Source organism: Oncorhynchus clarkii, chromosome 3 (assembly GCF_045791955.1).
Source record: "Oncorhynchus clarkii lewisi isolate Uvic-CL-2024 chromosome 3, UVic_Ocla_1.0, whole genome shotgun sequence".
In the NCBI taxonomy this organism is placed as follows: Eukaryota; Metazoa; Chordata; class Actinopteri; order Salmoniformes; family Salmonidae; genus Oncorhynchus; species Oncorhynchus clarkii.
Genome location: NC_092149.1, coordinates 37,726,729 through 37,746,397, shown reverse-complemented (window position 1 = coordinate 37,746,397; position 19,669 = coordinate 37,726,729). Strand labels below are relative to the sequence as shown.

The window sequence follows — 19,669 nt, the reverse complement described above, 5'->3', positions numbered from 1 at the left end:
TGACTTTCGTCATCATTTGGACAGTGTTTCCTCTGACACATTGGTGTGGCTGGCTTCTGAACCCAGCAAGCAGTGTGGGTTAAGGGTTAAGCAGGCAGGGTCATATTTCGGAGGACGCATGGCTCTCGACCTTCACGTCTCCTGAGTCCGTAGGGGAGTTGCAGCAATGTGACAAGACTAACTACCAATTGGATACCACAAAATCGCGGCGAAAAAGGGGCAAAAATAATAATAAATGCTGCTTGAATAAATACTTTTTTTTTTTTTAAACAACGCAATAGTGCAGATTGTCCATTTTGAGACGCCGTAGCCAGTATGCACTTCCTCAAATAGTCAGAATTCTAACGCAGGATATCTGTCATTCATTTTGATGTTTTTGCAAAGGAGATCTTAGTCACGCAATTTTACATCCAACTAAGATGTTTGGTGCAGTATTTCTCAATGAAAAAATGTGCATGAAAACGAGTCGTCCCAAAGACTTTATTGAAGAATCCCTACTGTTGACCAATCACCTGATTAAGGGGCGTAGACTATGGCTTGCCTCTAGAAAAAAAACAGTGTCCTCAAACAGCTGAAAAATGAACAAAAACAAGAAAATTGTCATAATATAACATAGTATATGCACAAACTGTTTCGTCTGGGAAGCATGCGGACACCATAACATGTCAAACTAACACGTCTTCAGGTCTCAGGCAAGGTTCTCATTGCATAAGCATGGGTCACCAAACCGCATTCTTTTGATGAGTAACCTTGCTGGATCTTGATGACTTAGTATTAGTGTAGCAGATGGGGATTTGTGAAACTCACTACTCAGCCTGAAGCGTTGCCCTTTTAAAGAAGGCCTGTTGTAGCCCTTTTCTGCAGTCAAATTACCTCGTGGCCTCATGGGTGGAATCTGGGGGGGGAATCTGATGTTTCTATGTCAAACAATTGCGTTATAATTCTTATAATACAAACTCAATTTACTACATTTCAACTCTATATCCGAAATGGTACAGGTGTCTTTTTTTAAGAACAAAACCATGTGTGTGAGGTGTATACTTTTGTTTCAAAGTAGATTTGTTTAAGACTACCAAGAAACACTCTGTGTGACCCTGATTGGAGTAAAAGGTTAATAGCCTGATGGGATGGAAAGCTTCAAATGTTTTGTCACGTGTGTTTGAGGTCCTGAGTTCAACTTTCGATATACAGTGCCTTGCGAAAGTATTCGGCCCCCTTGAACTTTGCGACCTTTTGCCACATTTCAGGCTTCAAACATAAAGATATAAAACTGTATTTTTTTGTGAAGAATCAACAACAAGTGGGACACAGTCATGAAGTGGAGTGACATTTATTGGATATTTCAAACTTTTTTAACAAATCAAAAACTGAAAAATTGGGCATGCAAAATTATTCAGCCCCCTTAAGTTAATACTTTGTAGCGCCACCTTTTGCTGCGATTACAGCTGTAAGTCGCTTGGGGTATGTCTCTATCAGTTTTGCACATCGAGAGACTGAAATTTTTTCAAATTCCTCCTTGCAAAACAGCTCGAGCTCAGTGAGGTTGGATGGAGAGCATTTGTGAACAGCAGTTTTCAGTTCTTTCCACAGATTCTCGATTGGATTCAGGTCTGGACTTTGACTTGGCCATTCTAACACCTGGATATGTTTATTTTTGAACCATTCCATTGTAGATTTTGCTTTATGTTTTGGATCATTGTCTTGTTGGAAGACAAATCTCCGTCCCAGTCTCAGGTCTTTTGCAGACTCCATCAGGTTTTCTTCCAGAATGGTCCTGTATTTGGCTCCATCCATCTTCCCATCAATTTTAACCATCTTCCCTGTCCCTGCTGAAGAAAAGCAGGCGCAAACCATGATGCTGCCACCACCATGTTTGACAGTGGGGATGGTGTGTTCAGCTGTGTTGCTTTTACGCCAAACATGACGTTTTGCATTGTTGCCAGAAAGTTCAATTTTGGTTTCATCTGACCAGAGCACCTTCTTCCACATGTTTGGTGTGTCTCCCAGGTGGCTTGTGGCAAACTTTAAACGACACTTTTTATGGATATCTTTAAGAAATGGCTTTCTTCTTGCCACTCTTCCATAAAGGCCAGATTTGTGCAATATACGACTGATTGTTGTCCTATGGACAGAGTCTCCCACCTCAGCTGTAGATCTCTGCAGTTCATCCAGAGTGATCATGGGCCTCTTGGCTGCATCTCTGATCAGTCTTCTCCTTGTATGAGCTGAAAGTTTAGAGGGACGGCCAGGTCTTGGTAGATTTGCAGTGGTCTGATACTCCTTCCATTTCAATATTATTGCTTGCACAGTGCTCCTTGGGATGTTTAAAGCTTGGGAAATCTTTTTGTATCCAAATCCGGCTTTAAACTTCTTCACAACAGTATCTCGGACCTGCCTGGTGTGTTCCTTGTTCTTCATGATGCTCTCTGCACTTTTAACGGACCTCTGAGACTATCACAGTGCAGGTGCATTTATACAGAGACTTTATTACACACAGGTGGATTGTATTTATCATCATTAGTCATTTAGGTCAACATTGGATCATTCAGAGATCCTCACTGAACTTCTGGAGAGAGTTTGCTGCACTGAAAGTAAAGGGGCTGAATAATTTTGCACGCCCAATTTTTCAGTTTTTGATTTGTTAAAAAAGTTTGAAATATCCAATAAATGTCGTTCCACTTCATGATTGTGTCCCACTTGTTGTTGATTCTTCACAAAAAAATACAGTTTCATATCTTTATGTTTGAAGCCTGAAATGTGGCAAAAGGTCGCAAAGTTCAAGGGGGCCGAATACTTTCGCAAGGCACTGTAAGCGGAATTAGGGGGGGGGGGGGAGCTGTACTCGATAAGCAAGCGGTATATCATCCTTTACATTAACTTCCTCATCTCATCCCTATGGGCTTTAGCTAAGTGTTTTAACAGTCTTGTGACATCCAGGATATATTCTGTTCAATCTTTTACCCAGACTTCAGCAGAAATCTAGAGAAGCATATTTCGTTTTTTAAACATTTTTTTTAAAGAACCACCAGTCAGGAAGATAGACAGCTGATACTACACCGAGCAAAAATCAGTTTTTAGTTAGTTGAAAAAAAAAAAATGTTCCAAATGCACAAAAAGTTTAATTTATCTTAAATTTTGCACAGAAATTTGTTTTACGTCCCTGTTACAGAGCATTTCTCCTTTGCCAAGATAATCTATCCACCTGCCAGGAGTGGCATATAAACATCATGATCATTACACAGTTGCAACTTGTGCTGGGGATAATAAAAATCCACTTAAAAATGTGCAGTTTTGTCACAGCATATTGCCACAGATTTTATTTTTATTTATTTTACCTTTATTTAACCAGGCAAGTCAGTTAAGAACAATTTCTTATTTTCAATGACGGCCTAGGAACAGTGGGTTAACTGCCTTGTTCAGGGGCAGAACGACAGATTTGTACCTTGTCAGCTCGGGGGTTTGAACTTGCAACCTTCCGGTTACTAGTCCAACGCTCTAACCACTAGGCTACCCTGCCGCCCCTGATGCCTCAAGTTGAGGGAGCGTGCAATTGGCATGCTGACTGCAGGAATGTCTACCAGAGCTGTTGCCAGAAAATGTAATGTTAATTTCTCTACCATATGCTGCCTGCAACGTAGTTTTATAGAATTTGGCAGTACGTCCAACCGGCATCACAAACACAGACCACATGTAACCACGCCAGCCCAGGACCTTCACACCCGGCTTCTTCACCTGCGGGATCATCTGAGGGGATGTGGGGGGTGCCGAGGAGTATTTATGTCTAATGATGCCCTTTGTGGGGGGAAAACTAATTCTGATTGGCTGGGCCTGGCTCCCCAGTGGGTGGGTCTGGCTGACAGGTGAGTGGACCTATGCCCTCCAAGGCCCACCCATGGCAGCAACCCTGCCCAGTCATGTGAAATCCATAGTTTTGGGCCTCATGCATTTATTTCAATTGACTGATTTCCTTATATGAACTAAAACTCAGTAAAATCTTTGAAATTGCATTTATATTTTTGTTCAGTATATACAGTATACACCAGCGTGGCAGTTGTACTAAACTCCTAAAGGCATAAATAATCAATGTGCATCATTAATAAAAATTACAATTGAATGCTTAGATAAAAATGTATAATATGGAGAGCACTGCGATTGCGGGCGGTGCAGTTGCCGTACCAGGCGGTGATACAGCCCAACAGGATGCTTTAAATTGTACATCTGTAAAAGTTTGTGAGGGTCGTAGGGGACAAGCCGAATTTCCTTCAGCTTCCTGAGGTTGAAGAGGCGCTGCTTAATCACACTGTGTGTGGAGGACCATTTCAGATTGTCAGTGATGTGTACGCCATGGAACTTAAAGCTTTTCTCCACTGCGGTGTGTGGTGGACCTACAGCACAACACCTGAGGCATTGGTTGGATGTTTAATTCCATTGCTGTACACACAGATTTGCACAGGTGTAAATTGGACACACCCACGGTACCCTATCAGGCTGATCAGACAGGTCTGGGTAGCTGGTGATCTGCTGGAAACAGTGAAAGGATATATTTACATGACTACTACTCACTCCCTTGCTTCATTCCAGTGCAACCACTGACTAACTATAGCTAGGGCATATCTAGCAAAAAACGTGTCGCGTTAGAAAGGGTGGGAGATGAGGAAATTATGGACGGGCAATGAGGCACGGCTGAGTCAAATAGGAATCCCGACTTAATGAAGTGGTGATTAAAGAGCTCAGCCATGTGCTTCTTGTCAGTAACAACCACATCATCAACATTAAGATACATGGGCAGCTGTGAGGAGGAGGGTTTATTCTCCAGGTCTTTAACCGTTTTCCAGAACTTCTTGGGGTTAGACCCACAGAGAGAGAACGGCTCCTTAAAGTAACTAACTTTTGCCTTCCAGATAGCCTGAGTGCACTTACTTCTCATTTGCCTGAACGAGAGCCAGTCAGCCTGAGTATGCGTGTGCCGAGGCTTTCGCCAAATGCAATTCTTGAGGTGGAGTAACTCTGCAACATCTCGGTCGAACCAGTGGCTGAACCTGTTTTTAATTCTCATTTTCTTTATGGGGGCGTGTTTGTTAACAATACCACTGAAAATATCAAAAAAGAAGGTCCAAGCGTCTTCGACAGAAGGGATCAAGCTGATTCTATACCATTTTACAGAAAACAACTATTATGTAGAATTATTGAAAAACCCTGTTCATGACAGTATCGATTTGTTTAATCATATTAAAGTGCGTCTTTGTGTTTGAAGCATTGAATTTCTGCAATCACGTACATTATTTCAATGTGTGCCCTTGAACTGTTCACACCGTAACATAGGGATACATGAAATGTCACAAGGTTACAGTACACTTCTGAGGTCTCCGTACAAAAGCGAATCACAGCAATGTCCAGGAATTTCCCAGGATCAATGTCAATGTATAAATAAATTATTAAATGCTTAGTGCATGATCAACAACAAACAGTATCAGAAATGTAGGAAAGAAAGGTTGCGTTTTAATGTCACACGATTTTAGCCAAATCTGTGAAGACTCCAAGCACGAGAAAGGTGTTGATTAAACTCATGAATAACTAGCTGTAATGAATATATCTATGGTCCCCCTTTATATCTTAATGTATTCACATGAAGAAAAAAAATGAGAAAAAAAGGATCATTTTGAATTACTTTCTTAGAAAGTTTGCAACAGTTCCAAACAGGTGTCCATGTCAAGAAACGCTCACTGGTACCCTAGAACAGCAGTCCCCAACCACCAGGACGCGGCCCATTCGCTACCGGGCCACACAAAGGATAAATCATTATTTATTTTTTATTTTTTTTAAATTGTCAAATAAAATAATTGTATACAATTATAGGCCATTTGTGCAGTAATTACATTGGTGCAGTCTGTTGGTCCTTTTCTCACCACTCTAATATCTCGGTCACGCCCACAACAGTTTACAGATTTTGAACTCGAGTAATGAGCGTTCATCACGGTCTGCGTGAGCTGTGTTGCCCGCCAACTTTGTACTAGCTAGCTACGTTAGCTGACATGAATAAAAACAACCATCGCTGGAGAGCTTCTTCTGAAGAGAGATAAAAAGACCCAACGATGATGTCGATAACGCAGAGACAGCAGAGCCCGAGAACGCAAAAAATAAATTTGGCCTCGTTCAATATTAAATATGATGAGTCCAACCTAAAATATGGCTTTGTTGCGACAGGTGACTTGAAGTCACCTGTGCGTAGTATGTGGAGATAGCCTCAAAACTGCCACATCCGACGAGCGTCAGAGCCGGTGTAGTATGATTCGATCTTAGTCCTGTATTGACGCTTTGCCTGTTCGTCGGAGGGCATAGCAGGATTTCTTATAAGCTTCCGGGTTAGAGTCGTGCTCCTTGAAAGCGGCAGCTCTAGCCTTTAGCTAAGTGCGGATGTTGCCTGTAATCCATTGCTTCTCGTTGGGGTATGTACGTACGGTCACTGTGGGGACGACGTCATCGATGCACTTATTGATGAAGTCAATGACTGATGTGGTGTACTCCTCAATGCCATCGGAAGAATCCCGGAACATATTCCAGTCTGTGCTAGCAAAACAGTCCTGTAGTTTAGCATCTGCTTCATCTGACTACTTTTTTATTGATCTTGTCACTGGTGCTTCCTGCTTTAATTTTTGCTTCTAAGCAGGAATCGGGAGGATAGAACTATTGTCAGATATGCCAAATGGAGGGCGAGGGAGAGCTTTGTATGCGTCTGTGTGTGGAGTGAAGGTGGTCCAGAATTTTTTTCCCTCTGGTTGCACATTTAACATGCTGATAGAAATTTGGCAAAATGGAGTTAAGATACCCTGCATTAAAGTCCCCGGCTACTAGGAGCGCCGCCTCTGCGTGAGCGTTTTCTTGTTTGCTTATTGCGAAATACAGCTCATTCAATGCTGTCCTTGTGCACCAGCTGTTATTTACAAAAATACATAGTCCGTCGCGCCCAGACGCCGCTCTTCTATCCTGCCGGTGCAGCGTATAACCAGCCAGCTGTATGTTGATAGTGTCGCCGTTCAGCCACATGTCCGTGAAGCATAAGATATTACAGTTTTGAATGTCCCGTTGGTAGTTTAATCTTCTGCATAGGTCATATACAGTTGTAATAGGAAGCTTACATACATTTAAACTCCATTTTTCACAATTCCTGACATTTAATCCTAAAACAAAATCCCTGTTTTAGGTCAGTTAGGATCACCATTTTATTTTAAGAATGAGAAATGTCAGAATAATAGTAGAGAGAATGATTTATTTCAGCTTTTATTTCTTTCATCACATTCCCAGTGGGTCAGAAGTTTACATACACTCAATTAGTATTTGGTAGCATTGCCTTTAAATTGTTTCTTGGGTCAAATGTTTTGGGTAGTCTTCCACAAGCTTCCCACAATAAGTTGGGTGAATTTTGGCACATTCCTCGACAGAGCTGGTGATACTGAGTCAGGTTTGAATGCCTCCTTGCTCGCACATGCTTTTTCAGTTCTGCCCACAACTTTTCTATAGGATTGAGGTCAGGGGTTTGTGATGGCCACTCCAATACCTTGACTGTGTTGTCCTTAAGCCATTTTGCCACAACTTTGGAAGTATGATTGGGGTCATTGTCCATTAGGAAGACGTATTTGCAACCAAGCTTTAACTTCCTGACTGATGTCTTGAGATGTTGCTTCAATATATCCACATCATTTTTCTTCCTCCTGATGCCATCTATTTTGTGAAGTGCACCAGTCCCTCCTGCAGCAAAGCACCACCACATGATGCTGCCACCCCCATGGGATGGTGTTCTTCAGCTTGCAAGTCTCCCCCTTTTTCCTCCCAACATAATGGTCCTTGTTTCATCAGACCAGAGGGCATTTCTACAAAAAGTACGATCTTTGACCCCATGTGCAGTTGCAAACTCTATTCTGGCTTTTTTTTAATGGTGGTTTTGAAGCAGTGGCTTCTTCCCTGCTGAGCGGCCTTTCAGGTTGTCGTTTTATTGTGGATATAGATACTTTTTTACCTGTTTCCTCCAGCATCTTCACAAGGTCAATGCTTTGCTGTTGCTCTGAGATTGACTTGCACTTTTTGCACCAAAATACGTTCAACTCTAGGAGACAGAACACGTCTCCTTCCTGAGTGGTATGACGGCAGCATGTTCCCATGGTGTTTATACTTGCGTACTATTGTTTGTACAGATGAACGAGGTACCTTCAGGCGTTTAGAAATTGCTCCTAAGGATGAACCAGACTTGTGAAGGTCTACAATTTTTTTTCTGAGGCCTTTGCTGATTTTCTCATAATGTCAAGCAAAGACACCGAGTTTGAAATACATCCACAGATACACCTCCAATTGACTCAAATTATGTCAATTTGCCTATCAGAAGCTTTAAAGGCATGACATAATTTTCTGGATTTTTCCATGCCGTTTAAAAGGCACAGTCAACTTAGTGTATGTAAACTTCTGACCCACTGGAATTGTGATAATGCTTTCCGTTTGAGTTATGTTAGGTTTTATTTTCATCGTAAGTGAAATAATCTGTCTGTTAACAAATGTTGGAAAAATTACTTGTGTCATACACAAAGCAGATGTCCTAACCGACTTGCCAAAACTATAGTTTGTTAACAATAAATTTGTGGAGTAGTTGAAAAACAAGTTTAAATGACTCCAACCTAAGTGTAAGTAAACTTCCGACTTTAACTGTATTTTATTGTCCAAAGATTACACATTTGCTAGCAGGATGGAAGGAAATGGAGGTTTAGAAATTCTCAGAAGGCAGCCCGCCGTCCGGCACCTTTTTTCTCCACCTCGTCTCCACGCAAATCACAGGGATCTGGGCCTGTTCTTGAGAAAGCAGTCTATCGTTCAAGTCGGGCTCGTCAGACTCGTTATAGGGGAAAAAAGGATTCTTCCAGTCCGTGGTGGGTAATCTCAGTCCTGATGTCCAAAAGTTATTTTCGGTCATAAAGACAGTAGCTGCAACAATATGTACAAAATAAGTTAAAAAATATAAGTTACAAACAACGCAAATAAACAAACAAAAAAAACAATCAGTTGGGGGCACTTGAAACGTCTGCCTTCTTCTCCAGCGCCATCTTACATGTCCAGCCTTACGGAGAAGGCTGGACATAAGGAACACCCTTCAGGTGTCACTGTATCCCATCACCCCTTGATTGGACGGTCTTGTTGCCGCGAAACAAGCTCAGCAACATGGTGAGTTGTAATGTTTTTATTATATGGTCATTAGAGAAAAATATGTACATTATAATTATGTTTTTATAATATCATTACGTTAGACCTATTAAACTAAAATGTTATGAAAAAGTGGCTATACTAAACTTATAGGCCTAATTGATATTCCTTTCGTGTCGTGACCCCCCCCCAAAAAAAATAAATAATAATAATATAATAACCTGTCCTTGGTGCAAAAAAAGATTGGGGGCCACTGCCCTAGAAAGACTAATGCAACACAGCCAACGACAGAAGAAAAAAAGCTAAGCATGAAAAAAAAAAATCCAAATCGAAAAAATGTTAAACAGAAAAAACAAAGCATGAATGCAGCTGGAATAACGTTAACGAGCTAGCTAATTTTATCATGCTAGTTAGAAAGCTAGCTCACTCATTTAGAAAAAATGTAGACCACGAATTGAAGATATTGTCAAATGATCTTTACCTTTCAGCAAAGATAGTTGTCTGTATGACAAATTATTTGAGAATGCAAGGGCATTTACTTACCATACTCTGTGGGGACAGGGTCAGGGTGGTAGGTGAAGTGCGCAGCATTCCTTCTTTGTGTTTTTGTTTGGGATGAGCAATTCGGGGATAACCTCAGCAGAGTAATCCCAAACAAGCTCTGATCACCAATATTTACATTCGCGATGGAGGCTTTCGAGCCTGCACCTCTGAGCAGAAACCGTGCAGCAGCCGCCATTGCTGTTGTGACTGAACAGGACAGGAAGAAGAGAATGATGACAGAGTCCCTTTTTAGTCAAAAGCGGCTGTGATTGGTTGAAACAGTGGGTGGTGTCAGTGGGTTCAGCCTCTTGTCCAATCGCCCTACATCGACCCTGAATACTTGAGGGAGTTATTTTACGCTGGCCTGCGTTGACGTGTCCGTCACGTCGTCTGGCGAAAGCGGGAAAGGAGTAGCGCCCTTCTCAAATCGAACAGTAATCTGCGCCCCTCGGTCATGTTATCATCAAAGCAGGATGGCATCGTCCAGAAAAGTACAACAGATATTTTCCATAAAATAAATGTTTTATATGTGTTTTATTGGGGAGGCAGATAAAATCAATCACTTTTGCATGGGAAAACACAGAATCCTACTCATTACTTCACGTGCTAATTACATCACTTGTATTTTGAGACTACTTCGCTGTCGGACAGAGCGGGCACCCGACTCAAGTGCGGGAGGCAGCAATTAACTTTCAGCCGATGCAAAACACGCCTACACGGGCGCCTGGGCGAGATTAATCGAACTCCCTGCTTGACTTTTGTCACGTTCGACATTGCAGTCCACTATTAAAGCGAGTCGAGACTGACAGATCTACAAATGACCTTGCATCCTAAATAACTACTCAATATTATTTGTAGATCAGTCAGTCAGTCACAATTTACCCATGATATCATCACGGTTTTGAGGCTCTCGAACACAGCCATTGACTCAGGTAAAGAAGTTGTGCCAAAGATTATGGATATACTGACAAAATAATCTCTCGCCCTAACACTTGGAATCGTTGTCCACAAAGTGGCACCGCGGGCTGTCTAGCCCCCGCCCATCCTTTCTTTGGATTGGTGGATACATGTCAAAAAAAAAGTTTTTGAATATTCGATGAGGGTTGTTGACGTAAACCACCTGTATCAACGGAGAGAGATGCTTACACTACCTGCATCATTCAATGACTATGCATAACCATCTCGAGACAACGCCGTTATAGTGTTTTTCTCTCAAAGTTGCTGTCACCTGCTGTCACCTGTCCTATTTATATAAGAACTTAAGCATTACGAAACTTATATTTGATCAAATAAACCTCACGTAGCAAATCAACCATACAAATGTTTTTTGACCAAATTCGACACTCTCTAATTGACCTTCATACAAAACCTTTGCTTGGTCGGTGAAATAGAGACAGCTTTTCCTCCGAGTTGGGCCTCCCTCTCTTTCTGGTTGTGCCAAACATGAAAAAACGAATTACTTTTTATTATGGGATGATGAAACTGTGTTGTCACTAGTTACCACAGCCACAAAGTCATACATCGCGCCCATTCATACAATTTATCTACTTAACATTATATTTTAAACCAATGGCATCGGCAGAAATCCATTGTCGAAGGGCGGGCAAAAGGAGGTCCAAAATGTAGGCACTCAAACCATCATTAAATTATAATACAAACCTACCCTATACCCTACAGTAATCGATCACAAACCACAACCCATCGAACGTGATTTCGCATTATAGACCAAATAATCGACCTATGTAAATCCATGACTCTTGCATTTAACATGCTACTAGACCTACACATAATAAACTATAGGCAGGGCCTAATAATAAAGACTTAATTTAACTGTAAAAACAAATTACCCTTTAATTTGGCATGAACACAACCAGTCATGATGTTTTCATCTGATTGTCAAACAAATCACTTCAAAAAGTAGGCTACCTGTACATGTTCATCCACTCCATGGACAGGGAGAGTGTGTGCAGCCATATAGAAATAAATGGTTTCAAGCATGACAGAGAGGTGGGGGTGTTCGTTTAATTTGGAAGAGTTTATTTTCATATGTACCACGGTTAAACATATGTTGTGGAAATTCTTACACAGGGACACTCAAAGTCAATCTTAAATTAATCATCCTTTATTTGTCAGCACGCTGGAGAGGTTCCAACCAACTCAATGCACCATAGTACACATGCCAATCAGGAGCTGTGCCTGGGCAGTCCCAGCAGTTGTCTTATATACAGCTATACACAGACAAGTTATATTTGCATGATTTAGCATCATTCATGAATCATTACCATTTTGTTTCATTCATGTGACCGACCAATACTGGTTCATAACATGTGACCAATACCTCATGCTTCTTCTCTCTAAGCTGAGACCTTGAAACTGAGATATCTTTTGTTCGTTCTCAAAACAAGGTCTGGGCTTACTGACAAATTGCAGCTACTGATAGTGAGGATTTGTTCAGTCAGCCACTTGCATGAACAGAGAGATTGGTTCATAGAACAGCACATGAATACAGCACAGAAATTAGTTACCTAAAGACAAGATCAAATTGACAAGAGTCTGATGGGTGAGAATAGTATCAATTGTTTATATTCTATATAAAGAGTCTGATTAACAACACAGCTTGGAATTGACACTGAGACAGGGAAATTAAACCGAGTGCCATAAAGTGACTTTTGAAAATTCTCCTACACAAGCACTGCCTTCAAAAGTTTTCACACCCTTTGACTTCTTTCACATTTTGTTGCATTACAGCCCAAATTTAAAATTGATTAAATTGAGATTTTGTGTCACTGGCCTACACAAAATCCCATCATGTAAAGTTGAAATGTGTTTTTAGAATGTTTTACAAATTAATAAAAAATGTAAAGCTAATATGTCTTGAGTAAATAAGTATTCAACCCGTTTGTTACGGCAAGCCTAAATAAGTTCAGGAGTAAAAACGGCCACCAAAAATTCTGAGATTTCCACACCCAACTACAACATTTTTCATCAAGATAGAACTGCCAAAGGGGGAGGAGTTGCAATCTACCGCAGAGATAGCTTGCAAAGTTCAGTCATACTTTCCAGGTCTATGCCCAAACAGTTCGAGCTTCTAATTTAAAAAATTAATCTCTCCAGAAATAAGTCTCTCACTGTTGCTACCTGTTATAGACCCCCCTCAGCTCCCAGCTGTGCTCTGGACACCATATTTATTGCCCCCCATCTATCTTCAGAGTTCGTTGTGTTATGTGACCTAAACTGGGATATGCTTAACACCCCAGCAGTCCTACAATCTAAGCTAGATGCCCTCAATCTCACACAAATTATCAAAGAAACCACCAGGTACAACCCTAAATCCGTAAACATGGGCACCCTCATAGATATTATCCTGACCAACTTGCCCTCCAAATACACATCTGCTGTATTCAATCAGGATCTCAGTGATCACTGCCTCATTGCCGGCATCTGCTATGGGTCCGCGGTCAAACGACCACCCCTCATCACTGTCAAACGCTCCCTAAAACACTTCTGCGAGCAGGCCTTTCTAATCGACCTGGCCCGGGGATCCTGGAAGGATATTGACCTCATCCCGTCAGTCGAGGATGCCTGGTCAATCTTTAAAAGTAATTTCCTCACCATCTTAAATAAGCATGCCCCTTTCAAAAAATGTAGAATTAAGAACAGATATAGCCCTTGGTTCACTCCAGACCTGACTGCCCTTGACCAGCACAAAAACATCCTGTGGCAGACTGCAATAGCATCAAATAGTTCCAGCGATATGCAACTGTTCAGGGAAGTCATGAACCAATACACACAATCAGTCAAGAAGGCAAAGGCTAGCTTTTTTAAACAGAAATTTGCATTCTGTAGCTCTAAATCCCCAAAGTTTTGAGACACTGTAAAGTCCATGGAGAACAAGAGCACCTCCTCCCGATAAATCCATGATAATCTAACATTTCAACAACATTTCTCTACGGCTGGCTATGCTTTCCTCCTGGCTACCCCAACCGGTTGGTTCTGTCGCACTGCTTTGCTTTATCTTGGCCAGGTCGCAGTTGTAAATGAGAACTTGTTCGAGTCGAGCAGTGAATTTCAAACACAGAGTTAACCTCAAAGACCAGGGAGGTTTTCCAATGCCTCGCAAAGATGGGCACCTATTGGTAGATGGGTCGAAATAAAAAAGCAGACATTGAATATCCCTTTCAGCATTGTGAAGTTATTAATTACACTTTGGATGGTTTATCAATACACCCAGTCACTACAAAGATACAGTCATCATTCCTAACTCAGTTGCTGGAGAGAAAGGAAACAGCTCAGGGATTTCACCTTGAGGCCAATTGTGACTTTGAAACAGTTACAGAGTTTAATTGCTGTGGTAGGAGGAAACAGAGGATGGGATCAACAACATTGTAGTTACTCCACAATACTAATCTAAATTACAGTAAAAAGAAGGAAGTCTGTAGAGAATAATAATATTTAACAACATGCATCCTGTTTGACATAAAGTAAAACTGCCAAACAGTTGGCAAAGAAATTAACTTTATGTCCTGAATACAAAGTGTTAACTTTGGGGCACAGTACCACTCTTCATATTTTCAATCATGGTTGTGGCTGCATCATGTTATGGGTATGCTTGTCATTGGCATAGACTAGGGAGTTTTTCAGGATAAAAAATAAATGTAAAGGAGCTAAGCATAGGCTAAATCCTAGAGTAAAACCTAGTTCAGTCTGCTTTTCCAGATTGATTCACCTTTCAGCAGGGCAATAACCTAAAACAAAAGGCCAAATCTAGACTGGAGTTATTTACCAAGGACACAGTGAATGTTCCTGAGTGGCAGAGTTAGTTTTGACTTAAATCTACTTAAATTTTTTTGTCAATACCTGACAAGGGTTGGCTAGCAATAATCAACAACCAATTTAACAGAGCTTGAAGAATTTTGAAAAGAATAATCGGCAGATGTTGCTCAATCCAGGTGTGGTAAGTTCTTAGAGACTTACCCAGAAAGACTCACAGCTGCAATCACTGCCAAAGATGCTTCTACAAAGTATTGACTCAAGGTTTGTGAATACTTATGTAAATTAGATGTTCAAATCAAATCAACTTGTATTTGTCACATGCGCAGAATACAACAGGTGTAGACCTTAATGTGAAATGCTTACTTACAAGCCCTTAACCAACAATGCAGTTCAAGAAATATAGTTCAGAAAATATTTCCTAAATAAACTAAAATAATAATACAAAAAATATCAAAAAGTAACTCAAGAAATTGACATAACAATAAAGAGGCTATATACAGGGGCTACCGGAACCGAGTCAATGTGCAGGGGTACAGGTTAGTTGAGGTCATTTGTAAAGTGACTATGGATTCAATCTTAGTCCTCTATTGATGCTTTGCCTGTTTGATGGTTCATCTGAGGGCATAGCGGGATTTCTTATACATTTCCAGATTGGTTTCCCGCTCCTTGAAAGAGGCAGCTCTGGCCTTTAGCTCGATGCGGATGTTGTCTGTAATCCATGGCTTCTGGTTGGGATATGTACAGTACCAGTAAAAAGTTTGGACACACCTACTCATTCCAGGGGTTATATTTATTTTTACTATTTTCCATATGTGTTATTTCATAGTTTTGATGTCTTCACTATTGTTCTACAATGTAGAAAATAGTAAAAATAAAGAAAAACCCTAAAATGAGTAGGTGTGTCCAAACTTTTGACTGGTGCTGTGTATGGAGACTGTTTAGTGCCAAAATAAGAATTGAAATACAGTACATGTAAAAATATATATATATAATGTTTCCTGATCTTTCTTTTTACACTTCAGAACAAACTTTCTTTAGATTTTTTTTTTTGGGGGGGACTATTTGGTGTTCTGTGTAGTGAATCTGTTACTCAATGTGTTTATATGGGCTAATAGCAGTAAGACCACAAAATGTTTTTCATAAAGTTTAGTAAAACCCCTCCCCCGGCTTAGACAGGACTCTTACGGGTTTAAAAATAATTCAACTGCATTTTTGATCTGGGCTGAATACATCACAATTAAAGTGGATATCACAATTGGAAATGTTGTTAACAACGTTCCAGCATTCTCAACAAACAGACTCGGTAACGACTACTCTCTCCAAAGTCAAAACAGGGGGCAAGACAGAACTAAATGTATTGATAGGACGGAGAGCAGAATTTACCATCCATCGAGTTTGTCACACCCTGATTTGTTTCCCTCTCTTGTGCTTGTCTCCACCCCCCTCCAGGTGTTTCTCATTTTCCCTATCACCCCCTGTGCATTTATACCTGTGTTTTCTGTTTGTCTGTTGCCAGTTTGTCTCGTCAAGCCTACCAGTGTGTTTTACCCGTACTCCTGTTTCTCTCTAGCGCTTGTTTTTATATTGTTTTCAGGTTTTGACCAATCTGTCTGCCCTGACCCTGAGTCTGCCTGCCGTTCTGTACCTTTCTGACTCTGTCCTGGATTACTGACCCCTGCTTACCTGTTGTCTGCCTGCCCCCTGTTTTGTTAATAAACATCTGTGATTTGAACTGTCTGCATCTGGGTCTTATCCTGAGGTCTGATAGTACGTACTGGCCTTGACTAATTGGTGTCAGAAAGCTGTCCAGTATTTAAAAAAATATCCTCTCCTGCTGTTATGTGTTTCTATGGACGCGGGCCTTACTTTTTAAAAACCATTTATCCATTTTCGAGCGAACGGAATGAGCAGCAGCTACGTTTGGCTACATACGGACCGTTAGTGGAATTTCCGCGATAGAGTAACGATTAATGTGATTGGATGTTAATTATTTGACTAGGCTACCTGTATTTGACATTGTATTCGCTGAACACTTGATGGTTTAATTGTATTTTGGGCAGTGAAACGAGGGCTACTCAGGTGAAAAAAAAGCATCACCCAGATTTATAGCCCCGTTGGAAAACCCAAATGGACTGTTTGAAAATGTGAATCACATTTTTACTTGGCGTACCCCCAACGGCTTTGCGCGTACGCCTGTTAGGGAGTAGCCGCCTTAAATAATGTAAACTACGCTTTGGACCTGTTATTGCTCACACTCTCTATTTGGTACAAATTTGAAAAAACAATGTAACTGGAAATGAAAACTCCAATATTTCACAATAATGCCTTGCGATCTGGAGGACGGCCTTTTGCATCCACCAATGGTCCAAATCCTTACCGTTATCATGGACAGTAATGGTTTGAAAACATTCCAAGATTTGAAAGACACATGCTCATTACCAGGAAACTCTTTATTTCTATACTTACAACTTAGGTCAGCTATGCTGGCCTATGTAGTCCTTGGGAAACCCAATTACCGGACGATCCAATGATGGGATTCATGAATAAATGATCTGGTCCCCCGAAAGGACACATCTCTATAATATATAAATAACTTTTGGAAAGCTCATATTCTAAGCTAGCCATTAAAAAAAATATGGTCCACAGATCTAAGTGAATATGAATAAACCTTTAAATCTGTAATCTGTAACTTTTTGGGCAACCCAACCAAATTCACATAGAAATGCAAGATATAGATATATTGAAAGCAAGTCTAAGAAGTGGTAGAGCTGTTCTATGTGCACTTTTTCCATGCTTCCCCTGCTTAAGTTTAGTTTTTGGGTCTTTTACTTTCGGTTTTTGTACACCAGCTTCAAACAGCTGAAAATACAATATTTTTGGTAATGGAAAATATATTTTGCTGCGGTTTAGATAGTACAATTCTCTACACTGTACTTTCTTTTTTTGTCACAAAGTGAAATTAGGCGAACTATTCTAATTTCAGCAACGAGGAAATGGCAGAGCAATTTCTGCATAGTGCACCTTTAACTGGACGAGAACTTAAAAACATGACCTTGGCATTCCATAATCTGAACCATCAATTTATACATTTTCAATTTGTTTCACAGACTATATTTAACACCAAGGAAACATTTTACGATGAAATTGTCCCCAACTGTTCACTGTGTCCCCTAAATCAGTTAGGCACATTCCTTCATGTGATGTGGGAGTGCCTTGCAGAAAAACTATCCAGGGACAAAATTACAGGATTCATTTAGAAGTTCATGAATGTAAATATTCAACGTTTTGCATCTAATATGCTACTTAACGATGATAGCTCCTTGAATCTCTCAATAAATCAGAGATGGTTAATGCTGGCAGGCAGCACTGCCGCAAAAAAAGATGTTGGCACTTAGGTGGCAATTGTCTCACTCTCTCCCAATTCGCCATGGGATACAGTTACTATTAGAAGTTCTAATATTAGAATTATCGACAGCGAGAATTAATGATGCTTGTCAAGAAACAATTGAGGCCTGGACAAATACTCTTGGCTCTGTAAAGAATAATCTCAGCTAAACCACATAAGCAATCTATAGAGCCCGAACATACAATCCCCCCCAAAGTAAAGAAACATATATATACAGTACCAGTCAAAATATTGTACACACCTACTCATTCAAGGGTTTTTCTTTATTTTTACTAAATTGTAGAATAACAGTGAAGACATCAAAATATATGGAATCATGTGGTAACCAAAAAAGTTTTAAACAAATCAATATATATAGATATATATATTAGATTCTTCAAAGTAGCCACCCTTTCCCTTTTCCTTGATGACAGCTTTGCACACTCTTGGCATTGTCATCTTCTTCCCTCCGGGAAGAGGTGGTATGGAGAGGGTTTTTCTGGGGAGGGGAGGCGGGACTGAAAAGCAACCCTAGTTGCTAGAAGGGTTGGGAAGGGGTTGAAAACATGGTTTCTGGGTGAGGGGGTTATTGAAGGGAAACATGCTGGATGGGTGGGGTTGGGGGAATGGGGTAGCAGGTTGGGGTGGAGGCTCACCTTTCCCCCCCCTCTCTTTACACACTAAATGTATTGTTACTTTTTGTCTCTGTATGGTTACTTTTTTAATGATAATAATTTGTGTATTGTGCATGTACCCCCCCCCCCCCCCCCCCCCCCCTATAACTTTTTTAAATATAACTTTTTGGGGTGAAGAATTACTGCGATTACATGTGTTCCCCGTGTGCACTCGCAACACTAAGCACAGTGATATATTTAAACTCAAAATATGCAATTGCGTTGCAATAAATATTCTTAAATTCCTTAAGACCTGCCCTTAACAAATTTATTTTTTCCTGGATTTTCAGGAATTTTTAAATTGTGGTGTTTTAGTGTTTTTTTTCTTTTGTACATATAGCCTACAGTTACATAAACTAATGAAAATGCAATTGTGTTCTTTGAAATACATTTTCTATCATATTCTAATGTTACCTAAGTCCTTCATAACCACAACCAAATTACTGTTCCTCCGATAGCATGTATGACATGTACAGTGCATTCGGAAAGTATTTGGACCCCTTGACATCATCCACATTTTGTTATGTTACAAACTTTTCTAAAATGGATTAATAAAAAAAATGTCATCATCAATCTACACACAATACCCCATAATGACAAAGCAAAAACAGATTTTTAGAAAATTTTGCAAATGTATTAATCATGTTTCCATTGATCATCCTTGAAATGTTTCTACAACTTGATTGGAGTCCACCTGTAGTAAATTCAATTGATTGGACAGGATTTGGAAAGGCACACACCTGTCTATATAAGGTCCCACATTTGACAGTACACGTCAGAGCAAAAACCAATCTATGAGGTCGAAAGAATTGTCCGTGGAGCTCTGAGACAAGATTGTGTCGAGGCACAGATCTGGGGAAGGGTACCAAAAGATTCTGCCGCATTGAATGTTCCCAAGAACACAGTGGCCTCCATCATTCTTAAATTGAAGACGTTTGGAACCATCAAGACTCTTCCTAGAGCTGGCCGTACGGCCAAACTGAGCAATCGAGGGAGAAGTGCCTTGGTCAGGGAGGTGACCAAGAACCTGATGTTCACTCTGACAGAGCTCCAGAATTCCTCTATGGAGATGGGAGAACCTTCCAGAAGGACAACCATCTCTGCAGCACTC

The 19,669-nt window shown here is 40.5% G+C and overlaps 1 protein-coding gene across 1 annotated transcript in view; it reads right to left on the bottom strand.

Moving 5' to 3' along the window:
- LOC139394645 (2-oxoisovalerate dehydrogenase subunit beta, mitochondrial-like) overlaps positions 1-9,958 on the bottom strand; it is a 92,336-nt gene extending 82,378 nt beyond the window's left edge. The window contains exon 1 of the mRNA XM_071142752.1: positions 9,727-9,958. Within this exon, the coding sequence (XP_070998853.1) occupies positions 9,727-9,922 (196 nt within the window). The 5' untranslated portion in view covers positions 9,923-9,958. The remainder of the gene's footprint in view (positions 1-9,726) is intronic.
- Positions 9,959-19,669: the final 9,711 nt, after the last annotated feature.